This window comes from Haliotis cracherodii, unplaced genomic scaffold, assembly GCF_022045235.1.
Source record: "Haliotis cracherodii isolate W230 unplaced genomic scaffold, xgHalCrac1.p SCAF_9, whole genome shotgun sequence".
In the NCBI taxonomy this organism is placed as follows: Eukaryota; Metazoa; Mollusca; class Gastropoda; order Lepetellida; family Haliotidae; genus Haliotis; species Haliotis cracherodii.
Genome location: NW_027266343.1, coordinates 20,770,931 through 20,796,223, shown reverse-complemented (window position 1 = coordinate 20,796,223; position 25,293 = coordinate 20,770,931). Strand labels below are relative to the sequence as shown.

The following is a 25,293-nucleotide window of genomic DNA, read 5'->3' as shown; positions in this document are numbered from 1 at the left end:
TAAGTTGACTACTTCCTTGGCATGCATAGTTCATGCAATCAACCATTGTCTGTATTATGGGCCTATGGCCTTCTTACTGAATAAACTGTCTGTCTGTCTGTCTGTCTGTCTGTATGTATGTTATTCACTAGGTCTGTATAAAGACTGTTGTATGGTATGTATGTTACTAGATCTCTATAAAGGCTGTTGCATGGTATTTTTGTGACTCTCTAGATCTGTTAAAAGGCTGTTGTATGGTGTGTATGTTACTCACTAGATCTGTATAAAGGTTGTTGTGTGGTATGTATGTGACTCACTAGATTTGTATAAAGGCTGTTGTATGGTATGTATGTGACTCACTAGATCTCTATAAAGACTGTTGTATGGTGTGTATGTTACTCACTAGATCTGTATGAAGGCTGTTGTATGGTATGTACCTGACTCACTAGATCTGTATAAAGGCTGTTGTCTGGTATGTATGTAACTCACTAGATCTTTATGAAGGCTGTTGTCTGGTGTGTATGTGACTCACTAGATCTGTATGAAGGCTGTTGTCTGGTGTGTATGTGACTCACTAGATCTGTATAAAGGCTGTTGTATGGTGTGTATGTGACTCACTAGATCTGTATAAAGGCTGTTGTCTGGTATGTATGTTACTCACTAGATCTGTATCAAGGCTGTTGTATTGTATGTATGTGACTCACTAGATCTGTATGAAGGCTGTTGTCTGGTGTGTATGTTACTGACTAAATCTGTATGAAGGCTGTTGTCTGGTGTGTATGTTACTGACTAGATCTGTATGAAGGCTGTTGTATTGTATGTATGTGACTCACTAGATCTGTATGAAGGCTGTTGTCTGGTGTGTATGTGACTCACTAGATCTGTATGAAGGCTGTTGTATTGTATGTATGTTACTGACTAGATCTGTATGAAGGCTGTTGTATGGTATGTACCTGATTCACTAGATCTCTATAAAGGCTGTTGTATTGTATGTATGTGACTCACTAGATCTTTATGAAGGCTGTTGTATTGTATGTATGTAACTCACTAGATCTTTATGAAGGCTGTTGTCTGGTGTGTATGTTACTCACTAGATCTGTATGAAGGCTGTTGTCTGGTGTGTATGTGACTCACTAGATCTGTATAAAGGCTGTTGTATGGTATGTACCTGACTCACTAGATCTGTATAAAGGCTGTTGTATTGTATGTATGTTACTTACTAGATCTGTATGAAGGCTGTTGTATGGTATGAACCTGACTCACTAGATCTGTATGAAGGCTGTTGTATGGTATATACCTGACTCACTAGATCTCTATAAAGGCTGTTGTATGGTGTGTATGTGACTCACTAGATCTGTATGAAGGCTGTTGTATTGTATGTATGTGACTCACTAGATCTGTATGAAGGCTGTTGTATTGTATGTATGTGACTCACTAGATCTCTATAAAGGCTGTTGTATTGTATGTATGTGACTCACTAGATCTTTATAAAGGCTGTTGTATTGTATGTATGTTACTGACTAGATCTGTATAAAGGCTGTTGTATGGTATGTACCTGATTCACTAGATCTCTATAAAGGCTGTTGTATTGTATGTATGTGACTCACTAGATCTTTATGAAGGCTGTTGTATTGTATGTATGTAACTCACTAGATCTTTATGAAGGCTGTTGTCTGGTGTGTATGTTACTCACTAGATCTGTATGAAGGCTGTTGTCTGGTGTGTATGTGACTCACTAGATCTGTATAAAGGCTGTTGTATGGTATGTACCTGACTCACTAGATCTGTATAAAGGCTGTTGTATTGTATGTATGTTACTTACTAGATCTGTATGAAGGCTGTTGTATGGTATGAACCTGACTCACTAGATCTGTATGAAGGCTGTTGTATGGTATATACCTGACTCACTAGATCTCTATAAAGGCTGTTGTATGGTGTGTATGTGACTCACTAGATCTGTATGAAGGCTGTTGTATTGTATGTATGTGACTCACTAGATCTGTATGAAGGCTGTTGTATTGTATGTATGTGACTCACTAGATCTGTATAAAGGCTGTTGTCTGGTATGTATGTGACTGACTAGATCTGTATAAAGGCTGTTGTATTGTATGTACCTGACTCACTAGATCTGTATGAAGGCTGTTGTATGGTATGTATCTGACTCACTAGATCTCTATAAAGGCTGTTGTATTGTATGTACGTTACTAGATCTGTATGAAGGCTGTTGTATTGTATGTATGTGACTCACTAGATCTCTATAAAGGCTGTTGTATGGTGTGTATGTTACTCACTAGATCTGTATGAAGGCTGTTGTATTGTATGTATGTGACTCACTAGATCTGTATGAAGGCTGTTGTATTGTATGTATGTTACTGACTAGATCTGTATGAAGGCTGTTGTATGGTATGTATGTTACTGACTAGATCTGTATGAAAGCTGTTGTATGGTATGTACCTGACTCACTAGATCTCTATAAAGGCTGTTGTATGGTGTGTATGTTACTCACTAGATCTGTATAAAGGCTGTTGTATTGTATGTATGTGACTCACTAGATCTGTATGAAGGCTGTTGTATGGTATGTATGTGACTCACTAGATTTGTATAAAGGCTGTTGTATGGTATGTATGTGACTCACTAGATCATCTATAAAGGCTGTTGTATGGTGTGTATGTTACTCACTAGATCTCTATAAAGGTTGTTGTATGGTATGTACCTGACTCACTAGATCTGAGTAATGGCAAGTAAAATAAAAGGCTGATTCTGAACTCTATTAGAGCCATCAGATAAGTTTAAAAGTTTCAAAAGAGGTTTTTCTCATTCATTTGAGGAGGTAATGAAAAATCAAATTCTATGTGATGTATCAGTGGTGTCATTGGTGGCCATTACTCTTTCTAAATACACCCTGTTTGTGACACTAGTATGCAGTTACTTGCAAGAGACCATGCATGATTACCAAGATAAGCAACACATACTAGAACAACCTTAACAAGGCCTGGTGGAAGTTCATAGATAACATCCACGTGGAGCGTATAATGACAAGGGTATCCTAGCACAATATATATGGCACAATGAGGACATAAAAATAGAAAATACCAGAATATTTTATATTCAATGGTTTTTGAGAGGGATGCGATTCATTTATGATCCTGTAGACATTAATGGACAATTCATGTCATTTGAAACTTTTAGAATCATTTTCAGTTTGAAAAACATTTTTTTAACCTACACAGGTGTTCACACTGTTGAAACCATTACTGTTATTAAAATTTCACTTTATTCTTCAATCTCACTTTTTGCCATTGTATGTCATCTGAACGAATCTAAAGGAGATTCATAATACAAATGTACTTCTATAAAATACTTGTTAACAAAATATGGGAACAAAATAATTTCTTTGCTGAATGGGAATACGAACTTGGACACGATATTGAAAATATGAAGAGTATCAATTCTATCCATTTAAGTTGCACAAATATGACAAAGCTGCAATGGCTCAGTATCAGATTTTGCTTCATATAGAAACTATATCTCCTTATATAAGTTGTAATATGTAGATAGTAAAAGTTGTAGTTATTGTTCAGATGAAACAGAAAATTTCTACATACAGACTTTCACAAAAAAGAAGGGGAGCATGAAATATTAATGTTTATGATGATTGGTGTTCAGAAGAAACATCAGCTTTGAAAAATGATGGAGATAACATGTAAGCTCTCTACTCCTGCTTTGATGCAGTATTTGTGATCAGATGGAGCATGTGTCATCTACCTGTTCTGGGGCACTGTGTATGTATCTGTGTGTAAGGCGTGAGGCAGATGTGGAGACACTGTTCTGGGGCACTGTGTATGTATCTGTGTGTGAGGCATGAGGCAGATGTGGAGACACTGTTCTGGGGCACTGTGTATGTATCTGTGTGTAAGGCATGAGGCAGATGTGGAGACACTGTTCTGGGGCACTGTGTATGTATCTTTGTGTGAGGCATGAGGCAGATGTGGAGACACTGTTCTGGGGCACTGTGTATGTATCTGTGTGTAAGGCATGAGGCAGATGTGGAGACACTGTTCTGGGGCACTGTGTATGTATCTGTGTGTGAGGCATGAGGCAGATGTGGAGACACTGTTCTGGGGCACTGTGTATGTATCTGTGTGTGAGGCATGAGGCAGATGTGGAGACACTGTTCTGGGGCACTGTGTATGTATTTGTGTGTGAGGCATGAGGCAGATGTGGAGACACTGTTCTGGGTCACTGTGTATGTATCTGTGTGTAAGGCATGAGGCAGATGTGGAGACACTGTTCTGGGGCACTGTGTATGTATCTGTGTGTGAGGCATGAGGCAGATGTGGAGACACTGTTCTGGGGCACTGTGTATGTATTTGTGTGTGAGGCATGAGGCAGATGTGGAGACACTGTTCTGGGGCACTGTGTATGTATCTGTGTGTAAGGCGTGAGGCAGATGTGGAGACACTGTTCTGGGGCACTGTGTATGTATTTGTGTGTGAGGCGTGAGGCAGATGTGGAGACACTGTTCTGGGGCACTGTGTATGTATCTGTGTGTGAGGCATGAGGCAGATGTGGAGACACTGTTCTGGGGCACTGTGTATGTATCTGTGTGTGAGGCATGAGGCAGATGTGGAGACACTGTTCTGGGGCACTGTGTATGTATCTGTGTGTGAGGCATGAGGCAGATGTGGAGACACTGTTCTGGGGCACTATGTATGTATTTGTGTGTGAGGCATGAGGCAGATGTGGAGACACTGTTCTGGGGCACTATGTATGTATCTGTGTGTGAGGCGTGAGGCAGATGTGGAGACACTGTTCTGGGGCACTATGTATGTATCTGTGTGTGAGGCATGAGGCAGATGTGGAGACACTGTTCTGGGGCACTATGTATGTATCTGTGTGTGAGGCATGAGGCAGATATGGAGACACTGTTCTGGGGCACTGTGTATGTATCTGTGTGTGAGGCGTGAGGCAGATGTGGAGACACTGTTCTGGGGCACTGTGTATGTATCTGTGTGTGAGGCATGAGGCAGATGTGGAGACACTGTTCTGGGGCACTGTGTATGTATCTGTGTGTGAGGCATGAGGCAGATGTGGAGACACTGTTCTGGGGCACTGTGTATGTATTTGTGTGTGAGGCATGAGGCAGATGTGGAGACACTGTTCTGGGGCACTGTGTATGTATTTGTGTGTGAGGCATGAGGCAGTTCTGGAGACACTGTTCTGGGGCACTGTGTATGTATCTGTGTGTAAGGCGTGAGGCAGATGTGGAGACACTGTTCTGGGGCACAGGGGATGTATCTGTGTGTGAGGCATGAGGCAGATGTGGAGACACTGTTCTGGGGCACTATGTATGTATCTGTGTGTGAGGCATGAGGCAGATGTGGAGACACTGTTCTGGGGCACTATGTATGTATTTGTGTGTGAGGCATGAGGCAGATGTGGAGACACTGTTCTGGGGCACTGTGTATGTATCTGTGTGTGAGGCATGAGGCAGATGTGGAGACACTGTTCTGGGGCACTGTGTATGTATCTGTGTGTGAGGCATGAGGCTGATGTGGAGACACTGTTCTGGGGCACTATGTATGTATCTGTGTGTGAGGCATGAGGCAGATGTGGAGACACTGTTCTGGGGCACTGTGTATGTATCTGTGTGTGAGGCGTGAGGCAGATGTGGAGACACTGTTCTGGGGCACAGGGGATGTATCTGTGTGTGAGGCATGAGGCAGATGTGGAGACACTGTTCTGGGGCACTATGTATGTATATGTGTGTGAGGCATGAGGCAGATGTGGAGACACTGTTCTGGGGCACTATGTATGTATTTGTGTGTGAGGCATGAGGCAGATGTGGAGACACTGTTCTGGGGCACTGTGTATGTATCTGTGTGTGAGGCATGAGGCAGATGTGGAGACACTGTTCTGGGGCACTGTGTATGTATCTGTGTGTGAGGCATGAGGCTGATGTGGAGACACTGTTCTGGGGCACTATGTATGTATCTGTGTGTGAGGCATGAGGCAGATGTGGAGACACTGTTCTGGGGCACTGTGTATGTATCTGTGTGTGAGGCGTGAGGCAGATGTGGAGACACTGTTCTGGGGTACTATGTATGTATTTGTGTGTGAGGCGTGAGGCAGATGTGGAGACACTGTTCTGGGGCACTGTGTATGTATTTGTGTGTGAGGCATGAGGCAGATGTGGAGACACTGTTCTGGGGCACTGTGTATGTATCTGTGTGTGAGGCATGAGGCAGATGTGGAGACACTGTTCTGGGGCACTGTGTATGTATTTGTGTGTGAGGCATGAGGCAGATGTGGAGACACTGTTCTGGGGCACTGTGTATGTATCTGTGTGTAAGGCGTGAGGCAGATGTGGAGACACTGTTCTGGGGCACTGTGTATGTATCTGTGTGTAAGGCATGAGGCAGATGTGGAGACACTGTTCTGGGGCACTATGTATGTATATGTGTGTGAGGCATGAGGCAGATGTGGAGACACTGTTCTGGGGCACTGTGTATGTATCTGTGTGTAAGGCGTGAGGCAGATGTGGAGACACTGTTCTGGGGTACTATGTATGTATTTGTGTGTGAGGCGTGAGGCAGATGTGGAGACACTGTTCTGGGGCACTGTGTATGTATTTGTGTGTGAGGCATGAGGCAGATGTGGAGACACTGTTCTGGGGCACTGTGTATGTATTTGTGTGTGAGGCGTGAGGCAGATGTGGAGACACTGTTCTGGGGCACTGTGTATGTATCTGTGTGTAAGGCGTGAGGCAGATGTGGAGACACTGTTCTGGGGCACTGTGTATGTATTTGTGTGTGAGGCATGAGGCAGATGTGGAGACACTGTTCTGGGGCACTGTGTATGTATCTGTGTGTGAGGCATGAGGCAGATGTGGAGACACTGTTCTGGGGCACTGTGTATGTATCTGTGTGTGAGGCGTGAGGCAGATGTGGAGACACTGTTCTGGGGCACTGTGTATGTATTTGTGTGTGAGGCATGAGGCAGATGTGGAGATACTGTTCTGGGTCACTATGTATGTATCTGTGTGTGAGGCATGAGGCAGATGTGGAGACACTGTTCTGGGGCACTGTGCCACGTTACTGTTGCTACCTATATGAATTGATATATTGTTTAACTGTAGCACTTTGAGCCTGCACTGGTGGATGTAGGGTAGCACAATATAAGTAGACATTATTATTTTTATATATTTAGCTTGCCAAGGCTTACTAAATACAATGTTTATTCCAAATACAAGTTCTTTGCCATTGCAAAACACACAAGCGTGATAACCTCTATATATTTGTAAAACACTACACTAATAATAAACTGAAGTAAGTAAAAGAATTATTATTATTTTCAAATATGATCAAAAGGTAAGTACTTATAAGTTTCACCTATAACCATCAGTATAAGCATTAGAGGAGTTTCCCCCAGTTATAGACTGCTTTCATAGCGTAGATCTGCCCAAACAGCTCTATGACCAACATAGATTTTGGATTCATTCATATGTACTGTTTGGTTTCTAACTTATGCTTGATAAGGGAACAAAAAAAACACTCACCGCCACAGAATTATCCCCCTTTGACCAGCTTGTAAGTTGATATTTTATTCCACTTCAGGCAATATATTGGTTAAGTAAGGATAAAGTATATTGGTGTATGGCATGTCTTTGTACTGCTCAGTGAGTAGTTCTCTACTTTCAGCAGTATTCCAGCACAGCACAGCTCAGGACACGGAGGACATAGAGGACACGGAGGACATACAGGACACGGAGGACATAGAGGACACGGAGGACATAGAGGACACGGAGGACATACAGGACACGGAGGACATACAGGACACGGAGGACATAGAGGACATGGAGGACACGGAGGACATAGAGGACACGGAGGACATACAGGACACGGAGGACATACAGGACACGGAGGACATACAGGACACGGAGGACATACAGGACACGGAGGACATAGAGGACATGGAGGACACGGAGGACATAGAGGACATGGAGGACATAGAGGACACGGAGGACATAGAGGACATAGAGGACAATGGAAGGAATCAAATTCAGGGGTGAATATGTCAATGCATTAACCACAAGGCTACTCTTAACTGACCCATTTACTTCAACTATGACAATTAATATTGAGCAGTAACTGAAATGAACACCAGAATGTAAATGTGAAATCTACCAGTATACTCCTGATTATACATAGAAAAATGTGATATACATAACTGAAGTCATCATAGGCCACAATAAATTAACTATGAGATTTTCATCACCTTGGATGAATAGTTTGAGGCCTCTGTGGGCATGAAGTGTGCATGGATATTATCACATGCAGCATGAAAGTCCAGGGGACTGAGGGACGGGGTGAAATAGGGATCATTTGGCTATATTGCTTTAAACGACTTTTTCTCTGGAACTAAGAGATTGATATCAACCATATTTGGTTGGAAGCATTCACTGGTGGTGAGAATTCAAAATTGTACAAGTGGAAGGGCTGACCCCCCAAGGGGCTGAGGGTTTATAACTTGGACACAGTTAAGATCACCACCGTATAACCATATGTACAATTGCTGAGTATAATGAGAGGAATGCACATTTGCTACCAGGATGCCCCAGATGGACTTAACCCCTGGGTCATAACTTTGAAACAGTTGAGATCCCCACCCCAAAGCCATATATTCAATTGCTGGGCTTAAAGAGACAAACACAATCATGATATTAGAATTGAACCTGGGGTCTTGCCACACCACTAGGGATAAAACTTGGAAACAGTTGAGATACCCACCCTATTACCATATACATGTATACATGTAATTGCATAGTTTAACAAGACAAATATACATATACTACCAGAACTGGCCCTTCTGTTCATCTGTTTGGCACTACATAAGGAGTTACAACCTTGACTATAACATGCAAACCAATATCATCCCCAACCTATAATAAACAAATACATTGTATACATTTGTCTGTTATGAAGAGAATAATACATTTATGCCATTAGGATTAGCCCTTGGGTCCAGCCTTGCCTCTGGAAACTTAGATCCTGGATCATAACATGGAAACGGTTCAGATCTTTATGTCACATTTGTATCTAGAGAAGTACACGGTCATGCCGTCAGATTTGCCATTCACCCCTTTTAAAAGTTGACAGAGTCAAAATTAAGAAATATTTGCAGTATTATATACATGTACTAGGGCTGTGACAAGTCCAAATTTACTATCCGGGTACCCACCACACTATTACCCGACCCTACCCGGGTACCCACCACACTATTACCCGACCCTACCCGGGTACCCACCACACTATTACCCGACCCTACCCGGGTACCCACCACACTATTACCCGACCCTACCCGGGTACCCACCACACTATCACCCGACCCTACCCGGGTACCCACCACACTATCACCCGACCCTACCCGGGTACCCACCACACTATTACCCGACCCTACCCGGGTACCCACCACACTATCACCCGACCCTACCCGGGTACCCACCACACTATCACCCGACCCTACCCGGGTACCCACCACACTATTACCCGACCCTACCCGGGTACCCACCACACTATTACCCGACCCTACCCGGGTACCCACCACACTATTACCCGACCCTACCCGGGTACCCACCACACTATCACCCGACCCTACCCGGGTACCCACCACACTATTACCCGACCCTACCCGGGTACCCACCACACTATTACCCGACCCTACCTGGGTACCCACTGTAGGACTCAAGAGAAGCAAAATGTCCAATTGGGAATTTATTTTTACCACAGCACTTGCAAAAATGTATTTAGATACATGTATTAAATGATTTGATCATGCATACACTGAAGTTGACTTAAGTTATATCTTTATTCAACCATATGAAAAGTCAGAAGGAATGGGTGCATAGTCATCAAAGAAATGCTAACATTAGTGACTTGTTGTGTAAACATAGAATTCTAGATAATTTTTGTCATTAAACTATATATCACATGGCTAACCACGGGCCAGGTAGTCCTGTGGGTACCCGGGTCCTACTCAGTACCCACCTGACCCGGGTACCCGAGTTACCCATCCCAGCCCTAACATGTACAATGCAAATGTATATTTTGTCATGATTGCGTAAATATCCAGGTGAGCGATACAGGCCCAATGGGCCTCTTTCTAAATGTGGTGCAACCCAGGAGGAGTCAGTGTGTAAACCAGGAGGAGTCGGTGTGTGCAACCCAGGAGGAGTCGGTGTGTACAACCCAGGAGTCGGTGTGTGCAACCCAGGAGGAGTCGGTGTGTGCAACCCAGGAAGAGTCGGTGTGCAACCCAGGAGGAGTCGGTGTGCAACCCAGGAGGAGTCGGTGTGTGCAACCCAGGAGGAGTTGGTGTGTGCAACCCAGGAGGAGTCGGTGTGTGCAACCCAGGAGGAGTCGGTGTGCAACCCAGGAGGAGTCCATGTGTGCAACCCAGGAGGAGTTGGTGTGTGCAACCCAGGAGGAGTCGGTGTGTGCAACCCAGGAAGAGTCGGTGTGTGCAACCCAGGAGGAGTCGGTGTGTGCAACCCAGGAGGAGTCAGTGTGTAAACCAGGAGGAGTTGGTGTGTGCAACCCAGGAAGAGTCGATGTGCAACCCAGGAGGAGTCGGTGTGTGCAACCCAGGAGGAGTCGGTGTGTGCAACCCAGGAAGAGTCGATGTGCAACCCAGGAGGAGTCCATGTGTGCAACCCAGGAAGAGTCGATGTGCAACCCAGGAGGAGTCGTTGCGCAACCCAGGAGGAGGCGGTGTGCAACCCAGGAGGAGTCCGTGCTGTAGCTCCTACACAAATCTGTGTCCACTTTGTGTGTGTGAGCTGTAGCTCCTACACAAATCTGTGTCCACTTTGTGTGTGTGAGCTGTAGCTCCTACACAAATCTGTGTCCACTTTGTGTGTGTGAGCTGTAGCTCCTACACAAATCTGTGTCCACTTTGTGTGTGTGAGCTGTAGCTCCTACACAAATCTGTGTCCACTTTGTGTGTGTGAGCTGTAGCTCCTACACAAATCTGTGTCCACTTTGTCTGTGTGAGCTGTAGCTCCTACACATAACTTGACAGATGACACTGTGCTTTTTATAACATTGACTTGAATGAACTGCAAATACCACTGCTATATTTTAAGGCTATGGATGGAGTATCGGTGCCAAATATCTCATTTCTTCTATGAAATATTAAAATCTGCCTGAGGTGTCTCAGCTTATGTTGGAGGATGTCACAGAAGAGACATAGATAATTTCCTGCTGTTATTTTGGTCTGTGTTTGTCATGAAACATCATGTAGTGATCTTGACAGTGAAAACAACTTGGCAAAGAACACCTTCACGCCTACACACTTGTCCTCATCATGTTGAATTCCTGTGGGGGAGGAGGGAGAGGAGACGTGGACATGTTCTTGTACATGCCACACTGTTTGGAAATAATATCTTGTTACAGATGACATTACATAAGTGATATGAGGGTATGACATCAAGTTTGTCAACTCAAAGTCTATGATGGAAATATCAAAGTGTTGAGAGTAAACCTTGTTTCTGCCCTTCAAGATGTCAATGGCAGTTGGTTTGTAGATCTGCCATCATGTACTTTACAACTGATTTCATTTATGGTTAATACTCAACTGGCATCTTTTCATACTGCTTGTCAGGACCTGAGTCATCCTAGAACAATTGTGCTAAAAATCTGTCAAGGTGTTGCCTAAAAATTGTTTCAGAGCCGGTTTTGTGATGTTGACTTCTGATGTTTCAGAACTAGGTTTGAGATTTATTTATTTGGATGTTTTAGAACCAGTTTTGTATTGCAGACTTTAGATGTTGCAGCATTTGTTTCATAATGTTCACTTCTGATGTTTCAGAGCATGATTGTGACATGGTTCTGATGTTTCAGAACATGTTTGTGACGTTGACTAGAGAGATTTCTGAGCAAGTTTGTGATGTTGACTAGAGAGGTTTCCGAGCAAGTTTAATATTGTGATGTGGTCTACAGATGTCTCAGAACCAGTTTTGTGTTGCTGATGAGAGAGGTTTCAAAACTAGGATTAAGATTTAGTTTTTGATGTTTTGTAACCAGTTGCATATTGCTGACTTTTGATGTTTCAGAACTATTTCAGTAATTCTCACAGGGCACTAGCAACACACTGTGAAGTATAGTACCATATGTCCTAGGCTATGTGCATCCTTGATAGTTCTATTATGTTCTATTATGAGGACTACCCTCGACCCATGAGCCAAAATGGACAATGGTCCATTTTGATTGACACAGTGGCAAAATATTGTCCAAACATATTACTTTGATGGGTGTGGGAAATTTTGTACAAAGCTACTTAAAAGAGTGAGTGAGTGAGTTTATGTTTAACGTCACATTGAAATAATTTCAGCCATACAGCAAAAACTGACTAACTCCAAACAATTTGAAGATTTATTTGAGCCTATAATCGCGTGATGCTGTTATAAAACTATGATTGTCATATGACCAAAATACAAGGCTGTAATACCTAGCATTACTAACTCACTGTTTGGGGTTTCAGTGTTCTGTGTTCCTGGACACTTGAGCAATGCACCAAATACAGCCAAGCTAGCAGGACAGCTGTGAATTGTGACGTAGGTTGATGTTCTGTTCACTGCTGCTACAGAGGACATCGGAGCATGCTCAGTGGTCACCAGCCGTCAATTAGAGTGTGTTACATCAGATACAGGCAGAAATAGCTAGCCTATTTACGTAGATTGTAAGATGAATGGACAGCGTCCGATGGACACACAGCATGTTTTGATGAAGCTTGGATATTTTGAGCAAAGGATCAGTGGTTTTATATGCCACTTTCTCTGACACTGATTATGTTTTTCCAACCTTTACACGGGGTGGACACAAGCTGTCGTGGAAAGACGTTTGACAGTTTTCTATTTCTCATTAAGGCTGCAGTTATTGTATACATTGAATTAATTCTCATATTCATTCAAGAAATCAGTCATAGCTTGTGTTGAATGAATTAAAATATGCAAGGAATCTTGTGAAAAGATGAAGCAGAAAAAGTTAAATTAAATCAATTTTATTTTGACCACCTAACCCTCTTAAAAATTGTGTTTCAAAATCTTACTATATAGCTGCAAAAATGTCACAACAATGTTTGAAATAAACACCATCACGGGATAACATTGTACTTATGTTTCGGATGACAAACAGTAAACATCTTTGGGAAGATATGGTTGGCTGTCACTATAGGCTGTTCAAAGTATATTTCAATGAAATGTAAATCAGGGTGAAAAATCTAAGTATTGGTGAAGTGGCATTATCATGATTATAGTGATGATGTATATAGTCTACAAGAAGAATTATAATGATTTAGTGTATGTATAGGTAGGAAAATGATTATGTAGTTTCTACAACAAATATATAAGACTGTGTATTGCGCCTTGGGTATATATGTATATGCACATGCTCCGGACAAGAACATGGGAAGGTTAAGTATATGGATTTATTCCCAATTCATTAAATATTATACTGGTAATTGAGTTGTATATATACACCTTTCAATAGTTTAAAAACTTAATTCGTCCAGTGTATTGACCAATGTTATAATGTTAGTATACTATAAAATGATTTTTTTCAAAGCATGTTTTTTCATGTATATAAAGAGTTTTTCGCAAAGTTTATTTTTCCACATACAATTAATCCCATGCCTCTCAAGGAGTAAAGTTCTTTCAAAATGGTAAGATTCCATGATGATCATTTCTAAAAATGGTTGCTTGTTTCCCAAGTGAAGTGTAACAGTGCATCAAATGTATAGATAAAGGTAGGAATCAGTATGTCATATCTTCTAAGTGGATGAATTCTTAAGTGATGTTACACCCGAGGCATGGTGTTTTAGTGTGATTTTCTTAATAACACACATTCCATGTCAGTTTCCCTGACAGTGAGTGCATGGATACCAAGAGATAGAGTTTTATTGACTACGATAACATGTTATATAAAGCGTGGGCGGCAGCATTCATGAGCTTCTCCTCCCACGAAGTGTGCCGTCCCTGCAGTCAAGCCTAGTCAATGACTACAGAACTCATTCACAACTCGTTTTTACCCAGCATAACAGGGCTCGTGTAACAGCACATGTTTATGTGATTTGTGAATGAGACGATGTTTATGTTATTGGCATCTAACAAATTGTTTTGTGTCAGAGACCTGATGAAACAAAATAACAACAGACTCAAAATTATTTCTTTTATAGGTAGAAGCATCTTGTAAAACATAAAGGTACTGCTTCTGTGTAGGTAGGGAGGTACCTAGGAGCATCTTGTCAAACCTAAACGTACTGCTTCTGTGTAGTCAGGGAGGTACTTAGGAGCATCTTGTCAAACCTAAACGTACTGCTTCTGTGTAGGTAGGGAGGTACTTAGGAGCATCTTGTCAAACCTAAACGTACTGCTTCTGTGTAGGTAGGGAGGTACTTAGGAGCATCTTGTCAAACCTAAACGTACTGCTTCTGTGTAGGTAGGTAGGTACCTAGGAGCATCTTGTCAAACCTAAACATACTGCTTCTGTGTAGGTAGGGAGGTACCTAGGAGCATCTTGTCAAACCTAAACGTGCTGCTTCTGTGTAGGTAGGTAGGTACCTAGGTGCATCTTGTCCAACCTAAATGTACTGCTTCTGTGTAGGTAGGTACTTAGGAGCATCTTGTCAAACCTAAACGTACTGCTTCTGTGTAGGTAGGGGGGTACCTATAAGCATCTTGTCAACCTAAACGCACTTCTTCTGTGTAGTCAGGGTGGTACTTAGGAGCATCTTGTCAAACCTAAACGTACTGCTTCTGTGTAGGTAGGTAGGTACCTAGAAGCATCTTGTCCAACCTAAACGTGCTGCTTCTATGTAGGTAGGTAGGTACTTAGGAGCATCTTGTCAAACCTAAACGTACTGCTTCTGTGTAGGTAGGGAGGTACTTAGGAGCATCTTGTCAAACCTAAACGTACTGCTTCTGTGTAGGTAGGTAGGTACCTAGGAGCATCTTGTCAAACCTAAACATACTGCTTCTGTGTAGGTAGGGAGGTACCTAGGAGCATCTTGTCAAACCTAAACGTGCTGCTTCTGTGTAGGTAGGTAGGTACCTAGGTGCATCTTGTCCAACCTAAATGTACTGCTTCTGTGTAGGTAGGTACTTAGGAGCATCTTGTCAAACCTAAACGTACTGCTTCTGTGTAGGTAGGGGGGTACCTATAAGCATCTTGTCAACCTAAACGCACTTCTTCTGTGTAGTCAGGGTGGTACTTAGGAGCATCTTGTCAAACCTAAACGTACTGCTTCTGTGTAGGTAGGTAGGTACCTAGAAGCATCTTGTCCAACCTAAACGTGCTGCTTCTATGTAGGTAGGTAGGTACTTAGGAGCATCTTGTCAAACCTAAACATACTGCTTCTGTGTAGGTAGGGAGGTACTTAGGAGCATCTTGTCAAACCTAAACGTACTGCTTCTGTGTAGGTAGGGAGGTACTTAGGAGCATCTTGTCAAACCTAAACGTACTGCTTCTGTGTAGGTAGGTAGGTACCTAGGAGCATCTTGTCAAACCTAAACGTACTGCTTCTGTGTAGTCAGGGAGGTACTTAGGAGCATCTTGTCAAACCTAAACATACTGCTTCTGTGTAGGTAGGGAGGTACTTAGGAGCATCTTGTCAAACCTAAACGTACTGCTTCTGTGTAGGTAGGGAGGTACCTATAAGCATCTTATCAAACCTAAACGTACTGCTTCTGTGTAGTCAGGGAGGTACTTAGGAGCATCTTGTCAAACCTAAACATACTGCTTCTGTGTAGGTAGGGAGGTACTTAGGAGCATCTTATCAAACCTAAACGTACTGCTTCTGTGTAGTCAGGGAGGTACTTAGGAACATCTTATCAAACCTAAACATACTGCTTCTGTGTAGTCAGGGAGGTACTTAGGAGCATCTTGTCAAACCTAAACGTACTGCTTCTGTGTAGGTAGGGAGGTACTTAGGTGCATCTTATCAAACCTAAACGTACTGCTTCTGTGTAGGTAGGGAGGTACTTAGGAGCATCTTATCAAACCTAAACGTACTGCTTCTGTGTAGGTAGGGAGGTACCTATAAGCATCTTGTCAAACCTAAACGTGCTGCTTCTGTGTAGGTAGGGAGGTACCTATAAGCATCTTGTCAAACATAAACATTCTACTTCTGTGGTTGCACTAATTGTATAAAGAAGTTGTTCATCCATAGAACTTGTCTTACTTCATTGCATATATAAGGTTTGTGTGCGCACTTGTGATGTGTGCGAAATACGCATCAGTCGGAAAGCGCACGTTAAATCTTCTATGTCAGTCAGAGTTGTGATGTGTTTGATTCCCGGTCGCCTTATACACGGAGTATAGGATTTGGGGTTGATTTTTAAGGCGTGTACAGGGGGGTCGTCTTATACGTGGGGTCGCCTTATACACAGCGATATACGGTACTACTTCTGTGTTGGTAGGTAGGTGTGAGTGAGTGAGTTGGGTTTAATGCCGCTTTTAACAGTATTCCAGTTATATCACAGCGTGTCAGCTTAATGTGGAAAGAAAGCCCGAACACGGATATGGTGCTGCCAAACCCAGAAACATAATTTGGGCGAACCGGGATTCGAACCTACAATCATAGGTTTCTGGCGTGCCCAAGGGACACAACTCTGCACAGCTAATCATGGCGCTTTAGATGACTGGGCCACCCATGCCCCCTGGTAGGTAGGTAGCTAGAAGCATCTTGTCAAACATAAACATACTGCTTCTGTGTAGGTAGGTAGGTAGGTAGGTAGGTAGGTAGGTAGGTAGGTAGGTAGGTAGGTAAAACTGTTCCTATATTTTTTCATATAGAATTATTTGTACTTGAATCAACAATTCTGTCCACAAATGCCATTAACATAGGATAAAATATGACATGATACATCACTGCCATATATGACTTACAATAAATCAGATTTTTAAATATGTAGGTGGAAAGGATATAAGGTTAGGTTTAAGACTGTTACCAACACAAATGGCTCATTAATTTTCCTGAGTTTTTAATTTGTGAAACTTGATTCTAGAGAGTTCCTGAAAAGGGTGAAATTGACATGATATTGACAAGTTAATGTGGTGTGAAAGTGACAGGTGGCCTCTAGTGCTGACTTGTTATGTAATCAATATGACAGCAGTAAATGCATGTCTCCTCCCACTACAACAGACAGCAGTAATGAGGGCAGCGCCACCTGTAGGTCAGACAGGGATGGTTATGACTGAATGCCGTACACTTATCGAATGTCACTTTATGTTGTACACTGTCATTTCTTACACCCAGTGAGAGTCTTGGATTCCTGTGTAGAGGCTTTATGCTATTTGCCTATGAAGCCACGTTGTCAAGACGAGATGTTTGAATTCTCTAGCCATTGTAGAACAAAACTTTATGACACAGCAATATGTCATGATATCTGTTTTCAAAAACATTACCTCAGCAAAGATAAAAAGGGACACTTCACCAGCCGAGTCACAGAACTTGATCTACACAATCAGGCACAGGGACACTTCACCAACCAAGTCACTGAACCTGATCTACACAATCAGGCACAGGGACACTTCACCAACCAAGTCACTGAACCTGATCTACACAATCAGGCATAGGGACACTTCACCAGCCAAGTCACTGAACCTGATCTACACAATCAGGCACAGGGACACTTCACCAGCCAAGTCACTGAACCTGATCTAAAAAATCAGGCACAGGGACACTTCACCAACCAAGTCACTGAACCTGATCTACACAATCAGGCATAGGGACACTTCACCAGCCAAGTCACTGAACCTGATCTACACAATCAGGCATAGGGACACTTCACCAACCAAGTCACTGAACCTGATCTACACAATCAGGCACAGGGACACTTCACCAACCAAGTCACTGAACCTGATCTACACAATCAGGCACAGGGACACTTCACCAGCCAAGTCACTGAACCTGATCTACACAATCAGGCAGAGGGACACTTCATCAACCAAGTCACTGAACCTGATCTACACAATCAGGCACAGGGACACTTCACCAGCCAAGTCACTGAACCTGATCTAAAAAATCAGGCACAGGGACACTTCACCAACCAAGTCACTGAACCTGATCTACACAATCAGGCATAGGGACACTTCACCAGCCAAGTCACTGAACCTGATCTACACAATCAGGCATAGTGACACTTCACCAGCCAAGTCACTGAACCTGATCTACACAATCAGGCATAGTGACACTTCACCAGCCAAGTCACTGAACCTGATCTACACAATCAGGCAGAGGGACACTTCACCAACCAAGTCACTGAACCTGATCTACACAATCAGGCATAGTGACACTTCACCAGCCAAGTCACTGAACCTGATCTACACAATCAGGCATAGGGACACTTCACCAGCCAAGTCACTGAACCTGATCTACACAGTCAGGCAGAGGGACACTTCACCAACCAAGTCACTGAACTTGATCTACACAATCAGGCATAGGGACACTTCACCAGCCAAGTCACTGAACCTGATCTACACAATCAGGCACAGGGACACTTCACCAACCAAGTCACTGAACCTGATCTACACAATCAGGCATAGGGACACTTCACAAGCCAAGTCACATATTCTGAACTACACAATCAGGCATAGTGACACTTAACCAGCCAAGTCACAGATTCTGAACTACGCAATCAGGCACAGGGACACTTCACCAGCCAAGTCACTGAACCTGATCTACACAATCAGGCAGAGGGACACTTCACCAGCCAAGTCACTGAACCTGATCTACACAATCAGGCACAGGGACACTTCACCAGCCAAGTCACAGATCCTGATCTACACAATCAGGCACAGGGACACTTCACCAGCCAAGTCACAGATTCTGAAGTACACAATCAGGCATAGGGACACTTCACCAGCCAAGTCACAGATCCTGAACTACACAATCAGGCATAGGGACACTTAACCAGCCAAGCCACAGAACCTGATCTACACAATCAGGCATAGGGACACTCAACCAGCCAAGTCACAGATCCTGAACTACACAATCAGGCATAGGAACACTTCACCAGCCTAGTCACTGAACCTGAACTACACAATCAGGCATAGGAACACTTCACCAGCCTAGTCACTGAACCTGAACTACACAATCAGGCATAGGAACACTTCACCAGCCTAGTCACAGATCCTGATCTACATAATCAGGCATAGGGACACTCAACCAGCCAAGTCACAGATCCTGAACTACACAATCAGGCATAGGAACACTTCACCAGCCTAGTCACTGAACCTGAACTACACAATCAGGCATAGGAACACTTCACCAGCCTAGTCACTGAACCTGAACTACACAATCAGGCATAGGAACACTTCACCAGCCTAGTCACTGAACCTGAACTACACAATCAGGCATAGGAACACTTCACCAGCCTAGTCACAGATCCTGATCTACATAATCAGGCATAGGGACACTTAACCAGCCAAGTCACTGAACCTGATCACCTGTTCCATTTTAGTGGATCCATTCGACAAGAACAGGTTCCTGGACACCACTTCCTCCAAGGAATCCTTACAAGGTTGGATTTATGCAAGGGTTGTCCAGATAATTGGTCTTGAGTGGCTTTGTAACAAGATTTACCATATGATTGGATTTGCATTAGATTCATATTATAATGATCCAGTGCCTATCAAAACACTCTGAATAATGATCCAAGACAAGGGTATTATTTCTAGTGTACACACTTCATTAAGCTTCATGCTTCACTTATCAATTAGCCTATCAACATGAAACCATATCTTGACATACGTATAATTTGTCTTCTTCTCCATAAGTGGCCAATCGCTTTCATTGAAGAAAGAAATTCAATCTTTGAATTTTAGCTCACCAGACTAAATCCAGTAAGCTAATAACATGTCCTGTTTCTGGTGTCAGTCGTCTGACTTCCACTAGACCAATAAACTTCAACTTTACTTACATGTCCCTAGCAGTGATGATACCCAAATTTGTTCAAGAGGTTTGAATCCGATTTTCGACATGGCCCCCACGTAAAATGATATTTATGGCCATTACTCAGGCAATTTTATTCAAAATTTAATTAAAATTGTTGTATGTGTAGCTAGTACTGGCCTATCTTAGTTAGTCTGCCATATTGTGATGTCTTAAATTTTGACTTTTAGTTTACCTTTGCACTTTGACCATGTTCCTGAATTCTCTCAAAATGCATTTCTTTGCACTGTAAACATCCTTTCCACTGGACAAATGAAACTGAAACTTCACATGCCTGTTCCTGCCAATGAGGACACCCCAATTTGTTCCAGAGGTTTGAATCTGATTTGTTATAGGGGCACTGATAGCAACTTTTGTTAAGTGCCTGTTTTTGGTGACATTTTTAACTGCATTTCCCTGTGAGCTACAGTGACACTGATGTTTTAGGAAATAGTATCACATCACTGAAACTTGCCTGTTTCAACAGTGAACAACTTACATTGTTAGAAAGGCAGACAAATGTGTAAATCAAGAAACAGTAATCCCCTCACGGTGAAAAGGAGTGTTTTATATTCAATTGTTTGCTTCTCATTTTTCATAAAAAGACTTTAGTGTTATCATTTGGTAGGAACATATATGACAAGGTTCAGCTTTTCACAACATAACACCAAGATTTTTCATGAAAAATAGTTGAAATAAACTAAAGTGCTAAAACTTTAGTTTCCTCATTTAGAAGTGTCATATGTTGTACCACATTTACAGGTTTTTAGTGCAATAGCATATACATGGTCCGATATTCTTAAATCAATGATATGACATTAAAGGTAATAGAAATGTATTTTTAGCTGAGAAATATTGTGGTTTTGCTGATATTATTTGACATCAAGGCAGAAATACCAATGCAGAAACCTTGTTATCATATTATTATGTGTCATGTAATGAAATGGTACTGTACTGTTAGATTAGATTCTTAATTTTAATTACAGGTCTTTATATTTCTCGTCAAGAATTTGGTCAAATGAATATTATTGTGTATTCCTTGGGAATCAACCTATTTCTCTGCGTTCATTCTATGCATGTATGTGTACAGTGAACACATATTTCCCAGTCCCATCAAACCCTGATAATATATTAAGTTTTTATATCAGTGTTTTGCATCATAAGGTAACAGTTGTAGCACAGCATCTGTCTGTTTGAACAAACATATTAGCCTGTGTACATCAAGAGTGTTGTCATAAAGAGTGTTATAGGTTTGTTTATATGTTGTTTAACACATCACTCAGCCACATGATGGCACTCTGTAAATAAGGCCTTGACCAGACAATCCAGTGAATGACATCATGAGCATCACTTCATGCAAGTGAGATATCATGGCAAGTCACTGAGTCTGACCACCTGGTTTAGTTACCACTTCTGACAAATATAGGTTGTTGGGGACTTGTATCTTCTTACATGGAATTCGCATGGGGAAAATGTTTTATAGGAAGAAATATTCTAGCACAGTGTGAATATAAAGGTGCATTACATGATATGTAGTGAAATGGAATGGTATGAGTTGGTGATGCTATATAAAATAATAAGGATGTCATACGGTATAAATTAATGTTATTATACAGTCATCAATATAAGGATAGGTAAGAATTATACTTGATGCTTTATAGAATAATAAGGATGTCATATGGTATAAATTAATGTTATTATACAGTCATCAATATAAGGATAGGTAAGAATTATGCTTGATGCTATATAGGATATGTCATTTGGTATAAATTAATGTTATACAGTCATCAATATAAGGATAAGTAAGAATTATACTTGATGCTATATAGAATAATAAGGATGTCATATGGAATAAATTAATGTTGTTTTACAGTCATCAATATAAGGATACAATAATATCTGATGCTATATCGAATAATAACGATGTTATATTAATGTTGTTATGCGGTCATCAATATAACACCTGAAGAGAGATATGTTAAACAGAAATGATGAATGACTATTTAACAAGAGAATGTATGTTATGGTATGTCAAGCAAGAATGGCATACACTGTATAACAGATAAACGTAAAAAATGTGTGATAGGCAGATGTTGTTTCCATAAATATTATCAAAGAACTTATTATAATATTGGTGATGGTGATGAAAGATGATGATTTTCATAATATCAGGAATATATATATAATATCAAATTGCACATTCAACAAGAACACTTATATATATATAATAATAATAATAATATTAATAACAGATACTGTATATTAGTATGTAAACACAAAACACTATACGATGGCATGTAAAAGAACACTATATGATGGCATGTAAAAGAACACTTTATGATAGCATGTAAAAGGACACTATATGATGGCATGTAAAAGAACACTATATGATGGCATGTAAAAGAACACTTTATGATGGCATGTAAAAGGACACTATATGATGGCATGTAAAAGAACACTATATGATGGCATGTAAAAGAGCACTATATGATGGCATGTAAAAGGACACTATATGATGGCATGTAAAAGAATACTATATGATGGCATGTAAAAGGACACTATATGATGGCATGTAAAAGAACACTATATGATGGCATGTAAAAGAACACTATATGACGGCATGTAAGAGAACGCTATATGATGGCATGTAAAAGAACACTATATGATGGCAAGTAAAAGAGCACTATATGGCGGCATGTGAACAGGCTCTATAACTCAATATGATGGCATGGAAATCAACAATGATATATTATTGTATGTAATAGTAAACTATATCATTTTATCGTTGGTATGCCAAACAAGTATAATATAAGATTGTGTCTAAGATAATGAATGTCAGATGGATTGGTATGAAAGAATTATGATATGATAGTGTGTCAAACATAGTCTATAATAATATGTACATTATGTATGTCTACAGCACTGTGGAACAGTACCTTATTATATGGTATGTTTGACATCAAATCTATTTATAGATGTTATAGTATTTAACTTAAGAATAGGTAAAACATTAAATCATCTTATAATAAACAATGACTGTAAATGTTCAATTATGGAGATATGGTTTAATATTTTGAAATGACATTAAACATACTTTTATGAAAATTTTGTTTTCATGTTCTTAAGATTCCAAGCAATCTACAGAATGGCATGGGCTAGAAAGTGACTGTCCTTAATTATTAACAAGGATATGATATTTATCTAACCATATACAACTGAACCAGAGAATTAATAAATGTGATATAAATGAATAAGTTGAACTGTGTTGTGAACTGATGGCCTATGTACATTATCCCAATGTCTGAATTGACAGACACTCCAAATGGGATTCTGACAGTGCTATACTTCCTGTTTCTAGACAGCTATAGTGCCACACACAGCTGAACAATCTATACCACACTGTACATAGCTAGACAGATGCTATAAAAGGAACATAGTATACATTGAGCAGAAAACATACACAGATATAACCTATGTGGACTTTTCAAAATCTGAAATACCTTATAAGCATTCATTCATGTTCAATAAAATAATACATGACAACACAATCACTGTTTCATAAATAATGAGTGAGAGAGTGAGTGATTATGGTTTTACGCCGCTTTTAGCAATATTCCAGCAATATCACGGCGGAGGACACCAGAAATGGGCTTCACACATTGTACCCATGTCGGTAATTGAACGTGTCTTCAGCGTGACAAGTGAACGCTTTAACCACTAGGCTACTTGACCGCCCCATAAATAATGAGAGGGCTGAAGCTGTAACTGAAGACATGTATGACATCACACGTAAAGTATTAAAAGGGAATATGATACATTCAGACTGAAACATTCAAAATTTTATGATTTTTAATAATATATTATATGTGATGACATTGCCAAATGAGATAAGGAAGAAGAAACATGAGGAATATTTGATGTATTTGAATAACATATCATATTTGTCGACTTTTAAAATTAAAAAAAAAACTTTAAACTTTCAGTCTGATGTTGAATAAAACACTTACCAGCCCCTGGATTGGGTGAGTCCTGGTCGGTTGTGACAACATTTTCAGTGTCAATATTCATTTGGGTATAATCCATATTAAACAATTTCTCAAAACTCAACATAAATCAAATTTTAGAATTCGCAATTAAGTAAATTTTGAAATTTGAATTAGAGAGATTTTTCTCTCTGAGAGCTAGAAAAGCTTCAGCTCCTACCCATATGGTAGAAGAGGAATAAATGAGTAAGGTGCCAAGCCCTTGAATTATTGTATAGTAAGATAGGAATGTGAAGTACGCTACCCACACACAAATACTACGAGGGATAGATAGCTGGACACAGTTGTAATCACTAGTCGATAGATCGCTCAGTCTTGATTCATGCCTGTACCATCTTTTCTTTATGTTTTATTAGATGAACCCACCTGTGGGTGGGATGAGAATTCAACCATTAGCTTTCTAGTTGCCATGGAAACTGGACAGAGAAGAGAAGGTGGGGGAAATAGTGGGTGGGGAAAGGTCAGGGTCATCTTCTAATTTGTTGTTCATTTGGCCACGTCCACAGTGTCTCTGTGGCTTGTGAATCAAGTGAAGCAGTGTGGGCGTTCATCTGGCTCTGACGCCGCTGCTCCTAACTGGGTCAGAGGAGGTGTGTGGAGTTTACAGCGACCCAATAAACATGCTTGTCAATTTGGCTCCCTCCCTTCACTGGTCTGTTGGCTCCGTGTGAGCAGGAGGGGGGTGACAGCCAATTAGAGAGAGTATCACCATGATGCTGCTGTGACTGATGACAGACAGCTACTGTTGTACTCCTGCTGTGACTGATGACAGACAGCTACTGTTGTACTCCTGCTGTGACTGATGACAGACAGCTACTGTTGTACTCCTGCTGTGACTGATGACAGACAGCTACTGTTGTACTCCTGCTGTGACTGATGACAGACAGCTACTGTTGTACTCCTGCTGTGACTGATGACAGACAGCTACTTTTGTACTCCTGCTGTGACTGATGACAGACAGCTACTGTTGTACTCCTGCTGTGACTGATGACAGACAGGTACTGTTGTACTCCTGCTGTGACTGATGACAGACAGCTACTGTTGTACTCCTGCTGTGACTGATGACAGACAGCTACTGTTGTACTCCTGCTGTGACTGATGACAGACAGCTACTGTTGTACACCTGCTGTGACTGATGACAGACAGCTACTGTTGTACTCCTGCTGTGACTGATGACAGACAGCTACTGTTGTACTCCTGCTGTGACTGATGACAGACAGCTACTGTTGTACTCCTGCTGTGACTGATGACAGACAGCTACTGTTGTACTCCTGCTGTGACT

The 25,293-nt window shown here is 41.4% G+C and overlaps 1 protein-coding gene across 1 annotated transcript in view; it reads right to left on the bottom strand.

Annotated features, from left to right (window-relative positions):
* LOC139452648 (E3 SUMO-protein ligase EGR2-like) overlaps positions 1-24,173 on the bottom strand; it is a 63,155-nt gene extending 38,982 nt beyond the window's left edge. The window contains exon 1 of the mRNA XM_071234186.1: positions 23,976-24,173. Within this exon, the coding sequence (XP_071090287.1) occupies positions 23,976-24,078 (103 nt within the window). The 5' untranslated portion in view covers positions 24,079-24,173. The remainder of the gene's footprint in view (positions 1-23,975) is intronic.
* Between the last annotated feature and the right edge of the window lie 1,120 nt (positions 24,174-25,293).